We start from the raw sequence: 17140 nt of genomic DNA, 5'->3' as shown, positions 1-17140 counted from the left end.
GATAAATCAGCTGAACAAATCCTATTATAATTTGGAACCCTGACAGCAACATGGTAATGACATTGAAACAGGGAAAATACTGTGCTGCTCCAACTGATCTCATGTCTCCCACATGGTTTAGCGGCCCTGCCAACTTCATTACTGTACTAAGGTGACAGAAGTCTCTTGGTTTCTCTCACCAGAGCCACCATGTTTGGGAAGTACAGAGACACGTCTATCTGTATATGTAGAGAGAGAGAGACAGATATAAGGTCTGTCTAACCTCTGTCTAGCTTCTCTCTATTAACACACCTACCTCCACAACATCTGTCCCACTGTGGGAGACAGGTCACTGGCTTGCAACAGCTCACAGTTCCTAGTTTCCAACAACAGGAGGGGGCTGATGAAACGAGAGAGAAACCGGGTGATGCAGATGGCATGGTTATATAAATAACACACAGACTAGAACCCTGGTTTTTCAGCTCCAAACAGCATGGCTGTTTAACACTAGAACCAAAGGAGAGCGTCTGGTGACGGCAGGATTGGATCCTGTTATGCTCTCTGGGTGGCTAGTCAAGGACTCGGGTGTCACTCACAAGCAAGTCAATCTGCTAGATAGTGTAGAGAGCTTGTACGTCTGTCTGTGTGTGGCTGGCCGCGAGTTCATTTGTTCAAGAATTCCTCCTAAACGGTAAGAGCTAGGACCACTACATTTGGTAGGCAGCTTCCTCTTATCGAAATTAAAGCAAGGTCAGAGTTTGGCTGTGCCAGGACAATGGGAAGTGCATGGAAGGGGATTGTTCCACATGAAATGGAAAGGGAGGGGTGTGATAGGAGGGACAATAATACTCATGAATGACCACCGGGGGCAGCAAGTGCCCCAGCCCCGAGGAGCAGTCACTGACCAGCAGCATGGCCCCACCACTCTGGCCTGCCCCAGGGAACAGCTGCCATCCACCATGTAGCCCCCATTGCCCTGGGGTGTCCCTGGCCACCGTGCCACACAGCCCCCACCACCCTGGGCTGTCCTGTGGTAGCAGCCACCAACCCGCGCCATGCAGCCTCCGCCACCCTGGGCTGTCCTGTGGTAGCAGCTGCCAACTGGGCCATGCAGCCGCCATCACCCTAGTCTGTCCTGCAGTAGCAGCCTCCAACCGGGCCTGGCAGCCCCCACTGCCCCAGACTGTCCCTGGGGAAAAGCCAGTGGTTGCCTGAATGCTCTCCCCACCCCCCCCCCCCCCCCAGCCCCAGGGATAAGCTTGCATGGCCTCCCCCAGCCTGGTCCAGTCATGGGCAATGTTGCATATATCTTCTAGCATGTTATATAGCATGCACTTGCTGAAGGGTCATCCAGACAGCCCTGCAACATCTCATAGACCAACATAGCTTGATCTTTAGCAAAACCGGCAAGGCTGCACTCTTTATTCTTGGCGTTTGTCCAGGGAAGGGAGAGGCAGCCGTGAGGCTGGCCAGCTGTCTGATACACCCGCCTAGGCCGCTCAGTAGCTCTGGACTCAACTCCTAGCTGCACCACAAGCTCCCTCGGTACATTGGCCACGTTCCTCCTCTGTGCCTTGGTTCCCCATCTGTAGAATGGGACCAGTGATTGTGTCTTGTCTATTTACAGAGTAAGTTCTCCAGCACAGATACAGTTTCTTCCATAAGGGGCACCACAGTAGAGCCTCCAGGTTCTCTGCCAGTAGTCATAATCATGAGTGAGTAGCTGAGGCGCTTGGGGGAATGGGAGATTTGCTTTCTAGGAAGTCCCATGCTGGGTGGAAGCCCCTAGGAAAGCACCGGGAGCATGGAAATATAAAATAAATGCAAATGCTTTTTCTTAAAGACGTTTCCAGAAGTTTAGCAAACTTAAGTTCCTTAAATATTAGAGTCCAAATCTGGCCTTAAGGTTGCCAGGTGTCCGGTATTGAACCTGGTATTTGCATCTTCCATCCGAGAAAAATTCTGAAAATGCCGGGCATGTAAAATGTCAGGTATTTTCTGTTTTTCCCAGCTTGGGCATCTGATGGAAGGGTGCTTGGGACACATAGCGCAACTCGGGCTGGCTGGGACCAGGGGAGGATGAAGCAGGCTGGGAATTAAAGGGGCCACGACTGTATTTTGGCCCTGGTCAGTCCCCCCCCCCCCCTTTTTTTTTTTTTGGCTCAACTTTTTTCCCATTTTTGGGGGGGGAGGGGGTTGGTATTTTTTGTCAAACCATCTGGCAACCCTATCCGGCCCTGACTTCCACCCTGCATAACTCCGCTGGAGTCAGGGACCTGCTGGGGGTGAGGGTAAGTCAGTGCACAGCCAGGCCTGGAGCGCAAAGCTAAATTCAAACGTACCCTTGACCGCCTGCCTCAACAGAGGGGTTATTGTGCAGCCCCGGCGTGCTGCTGCCCCCGGTCCTGCGATGCTTTAAATAGCATCAGCCTTGTGTGGGCAGCCCGTGTTCCTTTGCTTCTGGCTCTGGTAGGACGCTGCGGTTCTGCTGCCTTATTTTATTTTTAAGCGGTTACGTAACGATTCCCCGGGGCTCGCGGATTTGCAAGGCAACAGCGCGGTGAGACAACGTGAGGTCAGGCCTACTAAGCGGCTGCTCACCTGGCATGTAAACAAGCACAAGGCTGTCATCTGGAGCCCACAGAATACCTCAGGCTAGGCCATGTGCGATAGAGCCACTCGGCCGTATACCAGGCAGCCTGGGTGCCTGGCAGCTGCCACAGCTCCCGTCAGCTCCCGGACGGCAAATCTCATCTGTGGTGCGACAGACGGCAAAGAGCAACCAGCTCTTCTCTCCGGCTGCCAGGGCGGGGCTGCTGCTTCACACACCTGCCCCTGGGGCAGCAAGTGGCTCATACCCAATGCAGCATGAGCCTGACCTGCAGAGCAGGGCCCGATGGGGCACGGGGTCGGCCGTGTTATTGGCCCCTGATTCGGCAGGGCCCTTTAGCATGGGCTCAGGCCCCCCGACGGGAGGGAGGGGAGAGAAGGTTACAGGGGGCAGCTACCCCGGGACCGGGTGTTTCAAAAGGACCTGGGGCTCCTGGCTGCCATTACAGTAGCAACAGCCAGGGCCCCAGGCCTTTTAAATCATTGCTGGAGCCTTGCGCCGCATGCTCCGGACAGCTCTGAGGGCTGGCGGAGGCAAGTTGCTTGACCTTGTCCGGGTGCCTTTCACCTGTCCCTTCCACCCCGGGCCCTGCCCCTTCTGGGAGCACAGCGCTCCCCCGCCCCACCTTCCCCAAGGGCCCAACGAGTCTACAGGTTGAATTGGTTAGCTGCCCGCTGCGCTGTGGGCCTGGCCAGCCGGGTAGGGGAGCTGTTCTAGCCCACCGGGCTGGAGATATCCCGCCTTCCCCCCCCCCCCCGTGCCACGGTGGGCACAGCTGGGCTGGAGCAGCCCGCCGCCTGTGGCGTGACATATGCGGGGGCCTGCTCTGGCCACAGTGGCATAGCGAGGAGGGACAGGGGTGCACCACACTGGGGAGGGGGGTGCCAATTTAGCTGCCGGGCCACTTGCTCCCTGCAGACAAGCCACCAAGCCAGGGGCAGATGGCAGGAGTGGGCACTTCAAAGGCCTGCCCGGGAGCCCAGCACCCTTGGCTCAGAAGCTGCTGCTGCCTCTGCTGCACAGTTCAGTGAAGTTTTGCCTTTGCTTCCCCAGGTGCATAACACCCTTGCTATGCCACTGTCCGGCCAGTCAGGCATCGGTTAACCAGTTACCCAGGTAAGCATGCCGGTAAGGCAATGCTTACTGGTTAACCAGTTAAACCTTTAAAGCCCTACCAGAAACCTGGGCATGAGTCAGGCCCACAGGAGTGCTTATCTAGTTAATAAAAGTGTTGGTGTCCGCTCACTTGACACCAGATTTCTGAGTGCTTACTAAACACTACAAAGGCTTTCCCCGAGGTCACAGAGCTCATGAGAAGAAGAGCTAGGACAACGAGTTCTCATCTGCTCATCTCCACTGGGCCCTTGCTGTCCTGTCTATAGATGTACATTGTACATCCATCCGCTAATTAACCTCAGCAAAGGGGTTAAGAGTTGCTGACCACATGTCCTGGAAGAGGAAACTGAGGCACGAAGAGAAAGTTCCTTGCCTGAGGCCACATAGTAAGTCAGTGGCAGAGCTGGGCGCAAATCTCAGCCGCTGTAGTCAGCCAGCCAGCCCTGTCCTCATTCTTGCAGAGCACAGAGATAGGGAAGTTAAATTGCAGTTACCGAGCTAATCGTATAGTCGATACATTTTGTATCGACTATATGATTAGTCGATAGGAGCGCAATGCAGAGCCGCAGCGGGGGGTAGCTCCAGGAGCCACCCATGCTGCGGCTCTGCATTTTGTATGTAGTAAGAGGTGTCCTCCACGACCCACAATTTCTCTTGGGACTTGTTATTTAGCATACAGCCTGAACTAAGATGGCTACTTGTCTCCTGACACCACCTGGAGGGTATGTCTACACTACCCCGCTAGTTCGTACTAGCGGGGTAATGTATGCATACCGCACTTGCTAATGAAGCCCGGGATTTGAATTTCCCGGGCTTCATTAGCATAAGCGGGGAGCCGCCATTTTTAAATCCCCGCTGCTTCGAACCCCGTGCAGCGCGGCTACACGGGGCTCGAACTAGGTAGTTCGGACTAGGTTCCTATTCCGAACTACCGTTACTTCTCTGCCATAGCCTGCCTCTGACACCTCAACCCCTTTCACCCTCAACTCCCTGCCCCAGGCCACCAACCAAACCCTTTGTACTCTCCCTCTCCCCAGTAACAACTCCCTCTCAGGCCCTGCCTGCATCCCCTCCTACAACCCTTACCCAGGCCAGAAATCTCTCCTGCATCCATTCCCCTCTTGAACCCCACATCCCAAACCTCTGATCACAATGCCCTCCTGCACCCAAACTCCCCCTCAGACCACACAACCTCTCCCACTCTAGTCCCTTACCGCAAACTCCCTTCTGCACCCAAACTTTGTCCCAAACCCTGCACCTCATCCATGGAAAAGTAGAGCCCTGTCCACTTAGCAAAATCTTGGAATCAAGTATCAGAGGGGTAGCCGTGTTAGTCTGAATCTGCAAAAGCGGCGAGGAGTCCTGTGGCACCTTATAGACTAACTGAAGTGTAGGAGCAGCTACTAGAAGTGGGCCTCATCCTCCTTGATTGGATCCACCTTGTCATCTCCAGCCTGATTCTGGCCTGCATATTTATACCTGCCTCTGGAAATTTCCACTACATGCATCTGATGAAGTGGGTCTTTGCCTACGAAAGCTTATGCTCCTACACTTTGGTTAGTCTATAAGGTGCCACAGGACTCCTCACCGCTTTTGAAAAATCTTGGAGTGGCTCTCCATCAAAAAATTATTGCACTCCCCTGTAGTAGAGCCAGTTATTAAATATTTGTTTCCTGTGTTGCTATAGCGTAATAATGTTACCCAGTCATTATCTCTTTGTTAAGCTACATACAGGGAGTCTTGTGTCTATTACGCGGAGGCAGGTTTTCTAACCCTTTACTCATTCTCGTGTCTCTTCTCTGAACCCTCTCCCATTTATCAACCTCCTTCTTGAACTGTTGGCAGCAGAACTGGACTCTATGGGTACGTCTACAAAGGAGTGTTATTTCAGAATAATAACGTAGTCAGCATCTACACACAGTTCTATCGACTTAATGTCAATGTCCAGCAGGAGGATGTTCTACTCCAACTCCTGTAACCTTCGTTTTATGAGGAGTAAGGGCAGTCGGAGGAAAAGTGCTCTAACTCGGACTTCCTGCTGTATAGATAGTGCCAAAAGTCGAAATAAACTGTTTTGATTTCAGCTACGCAATTGACGTGGCTCAAGTTGCGTTGCTTATTTCGGCTTTTGCTCTGCTTTATGGATGTATCCAATGTTTCAGCCATGGTCACACCCATGCCAAATGTAAAGGTAAAAATAGCCTCTATACTCCTACTCCAGATTCCCCTCTCGGTAATCCATGTGGATTTAGGATAGCTGGAAAGGGTAAAAGCTAGGCGGAATGGAATGAAGCAGAAGAAAAATGTAAAAGAGGCTCAGTGGAAGAGTCCCTAAAGCTACAAAGCTATGGAACTATGTCCCCAGTCACATCCTCGGCAGGCACTGAACCAGAGACCCCTGGATCTAACAGCATAATAAGCCTCTACAGGTTGAGCTAAAAAAGCAGATTGACTAGTTCAGAGGCAACAATGGACACTAACTTGGCCTGCCCGTTAGGGAGAGACAAAATGCTCCAGAGTGCTAGTGCAGGTTACATCTGCAGTGGGGAAATGTACCCTGCATATTCTCACTGGTGAGTAATTACATCGATTAATCCTACACACGAAGCAGCCTATCAGGAACTATTAAGAGTGCGAAAAGGCTCTGCTCATATCCACATGCATGCAAGATCGTGTATGTGCAACCCACACAGCTAGTGTGGTTACTGAGCAATGCAAGTGGTACCTAGACTACAGCAACAGTCAAGATCAAGAGACCTAGACAGCATGGGCTAGAAGCCAGCTGGCTTTTAACTCAGAGTGTAGAGACTCCTATACTAAGGTCCCAGGTTCAAATCTACCCACTGGTGGTTATGTATGCAAAAGGCAGAGACCAGAACTCCTTAATGTACTTGTTATACAGTGGCCCAGTTGTGTCCTTGTGTGATTCTTGCCTCCTAAATAGGAAAGTTGCTTTCCATCCATTTTTCAAAGGCGAGTGGAGTTTCCCTAGGTGCTGAAAAAAAGTTTCTGCTGTACAGTAATCCACTGCCATTCCCCTAGCATTCCTGAAGTCTGGAAAGGGGCAAGCTATGGTGGGAAGCCACAGCAGGCTTTGCTTGCAATGCCAAAACCACCCTTCTCTTAGCCTCTGGGAATGGTGGCCCTTCCTACCCCACTCCACCCCCACTGGCCCCCATAGGGGATTCTATTTTGCAGTTACATCACTCCAGGTGGAGGGATCCTACGAAGGCTTGACTAGTAAGTGGCAGTGTTGCCCAGCAGCCAGGGCATGGGACAGATTCAGGAGACAGAAGTTCTATTGATCTACTCCATGATCTTGGGCAAATTATGGTTCTCGCTGCTTCGGTGTCTCCAGCTGTAAAACGGTGACAATACTTTCCTTCCCTGGGAAAGCACACTGAAATCTTTGGATGAACACGAGGCATATGAACTTGGTATTGCTATTGCTAACATGGGTGTTTGTTCTCCCAACAAAAGCAGCAATCCAAATGCATAACCCACTGGAGAATGGTAGGGGGGAGATGAATAGTAACTCACTAACACTCACAGCCACCTGCTCCTCACAGCACACGGATCTTCAGGGCAACAGCAAGCACACAACTCAATTGCTTTGCTCCTACATTAAAAACATAAGAACAGCCACACTGGGTCAGACCAAAGGTCTATCTAGCCCGCTGACCTGTCTTCTGACAGTGACCAACTCCAGGTGCTTCAGAGGGAATGAACATAACAGGGAATCATGAAGTGATCCATCATTTGTCACCAATTCCCAAATTCTGGCAAACAGAGGCTAGGGACACCATCCTGGACCATTCTGGCAAAGAGCCATTGATGGACCCTCTTCCATGAAATTATCTAGTTTGTTTTTTTTTAGAACCCTGTTATAGTTTTGGTCTTCACAACATCCTCTGGCAAGGAGTTCCATAGGTTGTCTGAGTGCTGCATGAAAAAAATACTTCTTTTTGTTTGTTTTATCTGCTGCCTAGTTATTTCATTTGGTGACCTCCTTTGTTCTTATGCTATGAATGCGAGTACTGCTTGAGTGTCAACAGCCTCTTCCTGAAGCTGCTAGCCATAGGGGGTCTCTGACACACCATTAAACTGTTGTGGTTCTCACCAACTGGACAGTGGTGCACACGACACAGTCACCACATAACATTTTGCAGCATTGTTCCGGCGGAGGTGGGCTTACTCCCATAAAAAGGTCAGTGGGAGAGCTGGGAATATACCCAACAGTCCTGACCACACTTCCCCTGCTGAAATTATGTCACAACTCTGCCTTCCCATGACTCACACACAGATCCCAAGCAGCAAAATAGGAAGCTATCTGAGCAGTTGTTTAGCAGTTCTCCCAGCCAAGCCTGATCAGATTTACTCCTCCAAAGCCCCATTACACTATGGTGTTTGCAGAACCATAGAAACTATTGTATAACCCTTTGCGAGTGCCTGAGCTTAGAAAGAAAGGTTTTCCTCCAAGCCACAGTGCTGCCACAAAAAACAAGAAGAGATTGAATACAGTAATTTAGACAGTCAAACTCCATTTCCTGCCAAAAGAAAAGCTAAAATACACACGAAAAGGCAGCAGTCAGGCGGTGGCTGGGGGCTGGCGCTTGATTATCTTGGACAGAGACTTCACTAGCGTATCCTGGTGGAAGCAGCTAAGGTGACACCTTTTCATTTAAGGCACTTGGCTTTGTTATGCTGCAGTTCATCAAGCGGGCACTGGGGAAAAGTAAGACTCCAATCAGACAGATGAAGAGACCTGACTGCCAGGAAGAGCTGTTGAGATTACTCCTTCGCTTTCTAGAATAGCAACGGTCCATGGAGAAATATCACTGCCCGAGACACTGGGTTTGGGTTTCAGTCCCAACCCAGCACTCAGTCAACATCATCTGCTCCCTTCCAAGCAAGGGCTGTGGTACACCATTACTATCTTCTGGGAGATACCTGCTACCACCCCATCCTGCTCTGGTTTGTGAAAGTACAAGACCACCTGGTGATTCCCAGAAGCAATGGGGGCTTTGAAGGCACCACTTGGCCCTGAAGATGTGTAACCACCACCAGGCAGATTTGAACCGGGCACCTGTGTATAGGAGCCTCTACCCTCTGAGCTAAAAGCCAACTGGCTTCCAGCCCATCGTGTAGAGGACTAGGTACCACTTGCTTTGTTGCTGTGGTCTAGGTACCACTTGCACTGCTCAGTAGCCACACGAGGGCTATGTCTACACTGGCATGAGTTTACGAAAATGCTTTTAACGGAAAAGTTTTCCGTTAAAAGCATTTTCAGAAAAGCATGTCTAGATTGGCAGGATGCTTTTCCACAAAAGCACTTTTTGCGGAAAAGCGTCCGTGGCCGATCTAGACGTGGTTTTCCGCAAAAAAGCCCTGATCGCCATTTTTGCGATCGGGGCTTTTTTTGCAGAAAACAATACTATGCTGTCTACACTGGCCCTTTCGCGCAAAAGTCTTTCGGAAAAAGACTTTTGCCCGAACGGGAGCAGCATAGTATTTCTGGAAAAGCACTGATGATTTTACAGGAGATTGTCAGTGCTTTTCCGGAAATTCAAGCGGCCAGTGTAGACAGCTGGCAAGTTTTTCTGCAAAATCAGATGATTTTGCGGAAAAACTTGCCAGTCTAGACACAGCCGAGGTGTGTGGGTTACAGATGTACCACAGAATAGCAAGCAGACCCCAGCAAAAACATGTCATTGGGAAGTATCCTGCTTTTGGGGAGGCAGGTGTTAGAGGTGGGTCCCTAGAAAATCGTCCCCAAATGGATCCCTAGGAGCAATAATGTTGATGGGTAGTGGGAGAGAAAGCAAGTCAATGGGCCAGTGAGAGGGATCCTGAGGACACCCCCTAAAAATAAGTTAAGGATATTTAATGTAGATAAAAGCAACAGAGAAGCCCAAGATGCCTTGGTTTCCCAGGTTGCTGAAGGTCATCTTAGAGAGAGAGAGAGAAAAAATGCACCTGAACCCCATGGAAAGACATTATGCCCAAACAAGAGGTGCCGGAACAGGGGAGACCTGGGGCCGTGCACCCCATTTTTAAAAGTGGAGTGGCTATCCTCTTCCCCCTTTTAATCAGCCATAAGGGTGAGCAACAGGGGGATGGGGTGAGAAGGAGCAGGGAGGCAGGGTCTTGGGGGAAGGGTGCTACACAGAAGGGGGGACCCATGACTTGAGCACCTATGTCCCCCATTTTTAGGTGTTCCCGAGCCAAACACTCACCACGTGTCCTTTATTATGTGGGGTTACCCCAATGTGAGGGATTAGTCACAGGCTTGCATGTTTCCTTTAGTTTCAATCAGAGAAGAAGAGAATCTTCTTCACTTCTGTGCTAAACTCTTTCATACTAGACCTGGTCTTTCACTGTCACCTCTACCCCCTCCCCACCCCATACATAATTAAATTTCGTGGAACATTTTGAAGGTGCTAAGTTGTTTCTATTTCACACCATTAAAAAAGCAGACCCATTAGCAGTGGGGTTTTTTAATGGCTTTTTTTCCCCCTCAAAAGTGGTATTGAAACAGTTACTGAAAAGGTAGGAGCCTCCTATCAAACTTTGCAGTCAATGGGAAATTTCAGTACTCGTTCCGATAAACATTTGGATTTGAAAGGTGTTAAACAATTGTGAAGAATGGAACATTTCAAAGAGAGGAAGGAAAGCGGGGGAAGTCAGAGCTCTTACTTCACGCATGTGAAAGAGAGAAGCTGTGGTGCTCCACACAGACCTTCTTCAGCTCCGGGGACAGAGCTCAGAGCGTCACCGCCCCATATAGGGAATTCACATGTTTCCCAAAGACATTTCAAGATGAAGTGGCCAGTCAACCCACAAATGGTCAGAGAGCAGGGGTGGGGAAGCTTTTGTTAGGTCGGGGACCGCTGACCCAAAGAAAAATCAGTCGGGGGCCACACGCAAGTGAGACGCTGGGAAAAAAAACACCCAAACCCTCACGGATGTGACCCCTGACTGAGAAGAAGAAAGACACTCCTCACATTCTCCTCACACACCAGAGCTTAGTGGAGCCCAGGCTAGTAGATTTTGTGTGCTCCAGCCCCTCAGGAGGTATAGCCCTGAGCCTTGGGGGCTGGATCCAGGAAGCCAGAGGCCGCATCCGGCCCCCGGACTTGAGGCTCCGCACGCCCGTCCTAGAGCAAAGGAGGGTTAGTGGAGTGGGTTATGGGTGGCGATCAGTGATGTGACGGCTAAGCATTGTGGTATTATTCAGAGGTAAGCTATTCTTATCTCGTATGTACACAGTGCTGATGGAATAGAGGGAGGCTGTGGCATTACCGGGAGCTCTTTGTCACCCAAGTGAATAACGCCTGCTTGAAAAAGCAACTGCATAGTCATAAAAAGTGACCAATTTTCCCTGATTTATGCTGAAGATTAATAACTACTACTGCCCTGCCCTTAAAAGGGAAGGAATGTGTGTTGGCACATTCATCCATTTACCTACTGTTCTTCGGTCTTCCGTTTCTGAGAGTTTTCTATGTTAGGTAAAAACGTCTCAGGGGGCAGCCGTGTTAGTCTGTAACTTTAAAAACAAGCAGTCCCACGGCACCTGAGGGACCAACAAAAATATATAAAGGATCATGAGCTTGCGTGAGCAAAACCCACTTCATCAGGTGAGTTGGTTTTACCTCTGAGAGCTCATGACCCTATATATATATATATATATATATATGTGTGAGTCTCCAAGCACTGGTTTACACTAAGAAGTTATTTCAAAATAACCCCCCTTATTTCAAAGTAATAAGCGGAGCGTCCACACTACCAAGCCCGTTATTTCGAATTCACGGGCTGGTTATTTCGAAACCTGTACTCCTGCTTTCCTGGGGGAATAGTGCTTCTTTCGAAATCGCATTAGCGTGGATGCTCCAGTGTCGCGAAATGACAACTCCCCAGAGCTTCCTGGGACTCTAAGTCGAGGTAGCGCATCCACAATAACGGAGCCTGCCTCTGACCTATTTCGGGGCTCCCCTATAGTGGGGACACGCCAGTTCAGTTGTGTTACTTTGGGAGTTATTGTATCAAATTTAGTTTTTTCGAAATAATTTCCTCGTGTAGACATACCCTCAGGTGCCACAGGCCTACGTGTTGTTTTTCATGTTAGGTAAGTTTATGCTGCCAAAAACTCACCTGCCCTTGGAGAGTTTCCTCCTCTTTACACTGTCTCTATAAAAACACATATGTATGTGCGTGTGTGACACACACACACACACACACACAGAGCAGAGCACACACACACACACACACACACACACACACAGAGCAGAGCACACACACACACACACACACACACACAAAGCAGAGCTTAGATTTTTGTAAGCAAGGGGACCTGGCCCTTTGCCTGCAATTCACTCTGAGCGCCAGGCCAGCCCACGCCTTAGGGTCCTTAGCTGGACTCTGACCAGGCCTCTTCTGCCCAGGACATGAGCCTGAGGCTGGGTGCGCCAGCTGAGTCACCAACTCAACAGCTCATTCTGCGGGATGCCAGCCGTTCCAGCTGCCGCTCTGGCTCAGCAGCCGGGCGCTCTGCCTGCCCGCCAGAGCTGCTGCCGCCAAGGTTTCAGCCAGAGCAGTCAAGTGCAGCCCACCCTGCCCGTCTCCTCGGTAATTACGTGTGTGCATGTTGCAGTCCATTACAGCCGCGTGCCGGGATGGCTCCCTGATAAGACCTCGCGAACTTGGTCGTGGCCTTGAACAAACATTGCACAGGGAAGGAACCAGACGCGGCTACGCAGGGGACCACTCAGATTTCCTGTTAACCGCTCGCTGCCCGCTTGGGAAAACAGGGGCCAGAGTAGCCGTACCCTGCGCGCTAGCTCACAGCAGCATATCTGCAGGGGGGAGAAATGGGGGGACACTGCTGCAGGGGGTAGGAATGAACTCTTCATTTAATACAGGAGAGCAAAACAAATCAGGACCTATACTCAGGGCCGGCCTGAGGGGGACACAGGACTTAGGGGAACCCTCCACTGCAGGCCCCAGCCCGGCTCCACCCCTCCCGCAAGCCTCACTTCTGCTCCACCTCCACCCCTTCCCCTGGGCAATGCAGCCCGGGAGACAACCGGGCCCTGGCACAGCGGCAGCCAGGGTCACTTCCCCCGACACGCACATACTCGCCACGCGGGTAGCGGGAGCCGGAGCAGGCCAGCCCAGCGGGGTGGAGCAGGGGGCAGCAGGCTGCCAGGGCACTCCAGCTCCCGCCGCCCACGTGGTGGATATGGGGGGTGACCCCCATAATCTTCTGGTCCCTCCCATCCATCGGACAATTAGCATGGCCACTTTGGGGCCCCCCCAAGTGTGAGGCCTGGGGTGGCCACCTGGATTCATCCTATGGAGGAACGGCTCTGCCTACATTTGACCACATCTCCCAGTTCTTCCTACTGTGTCCTCTTCCCAGTGCTTCCGACAGCCCAGGCCTTTGGCCAGGCTGGGGAGTTCAGCTTCCGGAGGCGAGGCCTCTGGGTAGCTCCCAGTTCCCCCTGTGCCCCAGGCAAAGCGGCTCGGTGGACACACTTTACCCCGGCCCAGCTACCAACTGGGGCAAACCACCAGAGGAGGGAAGACCCCAGCACAGGGCTGGCCAAACGTATTGACCTGCCGAGCTGCCTACAACAATCTCCCAGGGCAAAACTGCGAGGGCTCAGGTCCCCGCTCCTGCTGAACCCCAATCCCCGGCAGGTGCACCCCCGCCCCCCATAGTTGAAGGCCTGAAACATCCTCCCCCCGGGGCAGAAGTCCATAACCCACCACCCTGCTGCAAGGCAGAGGTTCCAAGCGTCTCCTCTCCCTCCCCTGGTCTGGTAGGTGGAGAAGGAAGGGGCTCCACGTAAAAAAGCCACGTGTGGCCCCCAAGCCACCGTGTGGCCCCCCCTGCCCTGGAGAGATGCCTTAGAGAGCTGTCTGCCCCTGATTCAAAGAGAAGGCCTGATTCTCATTTACACCAAGGTCTCTTTCCTGCAGGAGCAGAGATGGAATTTTCGCCGGCTTCCAGACCCCTTTATCCTGCCGGCGGCTTTAGCGTCAAGGGGAGTCACCCAGAGACTGTACGTCCGACGGAACGCCTCCGCCCCGAACCATCTGTGGCACGGAAGGCAATGGGAGAGTCCACCGATGCGAGCGGAATGGGTACCGCGCGAGTCCAAGGGGAGGGAAGCCAAGGCTGCTATGCGACCGGGCGGCTGTCCACAGTGCTTCATTTCGAGTGGAAGAGGCGTTGGGGCTCAAACGTGTGTTTTTTATTCGTAACTGATGCAGCAAGCCGGGCGGGGCCAGAGCTAAGAACGGCCAAGCCTGCACTGGCATTCCAACTCTGCCATTCGACTGCGGGGCAAAAAGCCACGCCAGGCCCTTGAGCAAGGTTGGGGGGGCTGGCTCTGAGCCCCCGGAAGGGGCGGGGCCTTGGGCGGGAGGGGCGGGGTCTGGGTCCCCCCCGTGGTTGTGGAAGTGCCCTGCGTTTTGCATCCTCCTTTTGCTCAGGCTTGAACTTGCCTTTCGTTTGACAGAGCTAATTAAGGAGGAATCCGCGCTCCGACTCCTACATGCAGCCCCGATGCGGCGCACGCTCTTCTGCTGCTGTCGGTGCAGCATATCAAAGGCTGCAGTGCACAGCCTGGGTTAAAGCAGAGCTCTACAACTGTAGCCTACACCAGAGGTGGGGAATCTCAGGCCCGGGGACCGGATGCAGCCCTCGGCTTTCCTACATCTGGCCCCCTAGACTCAGGATCCACCCCCCAGCACTGGGGAACCCATCCTGGTCCTCCAGCCCCCCTGCTGTCCCCTTGGAGGCTGGAGCACACAAAATCTACTAGGCTGGGCCCCCCCTAGACTCTGGTGTGCAAGGGACATGTGGGGAGTGTCTTTCTCCTCAGTCAGGGGCCACAGTGAGGGTTTTTTCTGCTTCTCACTTGTGTGAGGCCCCCGACTGATTTTTCTGTGGGTCAATGGCCCCTGACCCAAAAAGGTTCCCCACCCCTGGCCGACACCTGGCTTTGGTTTGTTTGCAGAATAAATCCAAGCCCCTTAAACACCTCTTCTTCCCCCTGCCCAATCGTCCCCTTGAATCTTGTCACATTTAATGCTGATCTTCAAGCTATTTACTCATTATAAGATATTTGTGAGTAAAATTCCACACACAGCAACCACAAGGGGTCTTCTGGAGGGGGGTGGAATTTCGTCCTTAATCAGTTGGGGGAGTCACCACTAAAGAAATAGGCTAACTCCTGCAGAAGAGCTCAAAAGCACTTCACAACAATTCTTTAACCACCACAACACTCCTGTGAGGTAAGAAAACATTTTACTCCCCAGTTCATATATTGGGAAACTGAGGCACAAAGCAGCTATATGTTGAATTTGGTAAAAGCAGAGCCCCGCACGAAATCCAGCAGACCCAGCTTCTAGTTGCCCGGTCTACTTAATAGACCACACTGCCCTGGTATAAAGAGCCACAAGAAGAAGTAGTTCAGTGTGGCCGGTGAAAAACGTGACTTACCGCGCTGCTACAGGGAATGTCCTTGACTTTAAGCCAAGCCAGATCTAAGGTTCCCTCTCCCCTGTAGCAAGACCGAAGCCTTTCTTTGATGCGGTCGTTGATCTTCTTTAGGATGAAGATGCACAGAGCCGACTCATCCAAAGACTTCATTTTCCTCTTCTGCCCCTTGGAGAAGACCGTGAAAAGGATATCATCGTCTGGGCTGACACCCAAAGATCTGGCCAGGATGGCGCCCGCCTTGGATAAATAGGCCGCTTGGAGAAGCCGGTACTCCACCCCGTTCTTCTCACAACCAATAGGCACCTCGACGTAGGAGTTGAAGGCCGTGTCCTCCTTGCAGAGCCGGACCAGCTTGGAGGTGTAGACTTGCTCCTTGGTGGTGGAGCCAGGCGGGGAGATCATCTCCGGCTGCAAGGTCAGAAAGTAGACGAAGTTGCCGCTGCTGAAGCCATAGATGTAGTAGATGTCGAAGTCAGGGATTATGGTGAACGTGTCTGAGGGGATTTTGATCATGGAGGCCACAAACTCATCGTGGAAGACGTAGGCGAACATTCCATCCGCCTCAGAGTTCTTGGTGAGCTTCCTGCTGGAGATGGTGGGGAAGTACTCGGGCTTGCCGTCCACGGCTGTGGCGATGAACAGCTTGTCGTCCATGTTGCTGTAAGAAACAATGACTCCGAAAACAGCGCCGCTCTCGTTTACCCCAGAGAGGTAATGCTCCTTCTTATGGAAGGGCTCCCCCAGCTTGAAGAGGTCGTCCAGCCTCAGCAGCTTGCAAATCCCCTGGTAAAGGCTCCCACAGGCTATCAGCCTCTTCTCCTTTTTGTCTATGAGGAGCATCTTGTTGATATTGTTAGTGAGAGTCAAGGGTTCGTTGCAAGTCTGGACAATCCGGGGAGGATAGCACTTTGGGTTATCCTCATCTGGACCAGTTTGGTGGGTCACCTCAACTTTCAGGTCACTGGAGAGTTTGTAGATCCTGTTGACGGCCCCCAAGTAAATGTACCCGGTTTTCTCATCGACCACCAAGTGGTTAAAAGTCCCCTCTGCTGGCTCCCCGGGGAAAGTGGCAAAGGGCCTCTTTGGATGAGGCAACGGTTGCCTAGCGAGGGACGACGTTATAGTAAATAGGAGAAGGTGGCAAAGCAAGCAAGTCCATTTCCACATGGCTGCCAACATGGTTAGAAAGTTTTGTATTCCCAAGGGAGTGAGGATTTTCAAAGCACCAATCCCTTAGCAGATCTTGTCCTACAAGCAAAGGGAGAAGGAAACAAAAAGTATATTACCATGGAGTATTTTCTCCTCCCTCCTTCAAAACCATGCTGTCTTCAGAGTATAGTTAATTGCTAGTCCCCCTTTCCTATCTTTGATATCTCTCTATAAATCCAGCACAAAGGAACTCTTCTGGTAAGATTCTGGCAGAAACAGGCTTGCCAGACGCTTTCAACAAAAATCCCGAACATGGCAAATTCGGGTGAGCCAAAAAAAGGGGGGGATGTTGGGGAAGGGAGACCAAAGTTGTTGAGCAAAACAAACAAAAAAGAGAGGAGGGCCCAAGTTGCTGAGAAAAAAAAAAAAAAGGTCATTGAGCTTTTAAATGGCTCTGCGCTCCGCACTCCCCTGCGAGACGCGGCAAGGGAAAACTGTCTCCGCCGGGCTTCTGAAATAGGAAATACTGGACATTTCACATGTCCGGTATTTTCTGGGTTTTTTTAAGGGACGGGGAGCCAAATACCAAACAGTCCAGGTGAAAACCGGACACCTGGCAACCCCAGACAGAAATCTCATGCCACATGAATAACCACCCATGCGCCCATCACAACACAGCAGAGAAATACACTGGAGGTAAGCATACTGGTACAGGGTCACACATATTGACTAGATTTGCATTACAACGCCTTGACTTTGATTGGGGTCCCATTGTG

At 51.6% G+C, this 17140-nt stretch overlaps 1 protein-coding gene across 5 annotated transcripts in view; it reads right to left on the bottom strand.

The window, feature by feature from the left end:
• PLXNA4 (plexin A4) overlaps positions 1-17140 on the bottom strand; it is a 684657-nt gene that overhangs the window by 625522 nt on the left and 41995 nt on the right. For all 5 annotated transcript variants that reach the window (XM_075925673.1, XM_075925711.1, XM_075925677.1 and 2 more), the window contains exon 2: positions 15216-16463. In XM_075925673.1, the coding sequence (XP_075781788.1) occupies positions 15216-16394 (1179 nt within the window). In that variant the 5' untranslated portion in view covers positions 16395-16463. The remainder of the gene's footprint in view (positions 1-15215; positions 16464-17140) is intronic.

The sequence above is a fragment of the Pelodiscus sinensis genome, chromosome 1, assembly GCF_049634645.1.
Source record: "Pelodiscus sinensis isolate JC-2024 chromosome 1, ASM4963464v1, whole genome shotgun sequence".
NCBI classification, from domain to species: domain Eukaryota; kingdom Metazoa; phylum Chordata; order Testudines; family Trionychidae; genus Pelodiscus; species Pelodiscus sinensis.
This window is presented reverse-complemented; position numbering and strand designations above follow the sequence as displayed.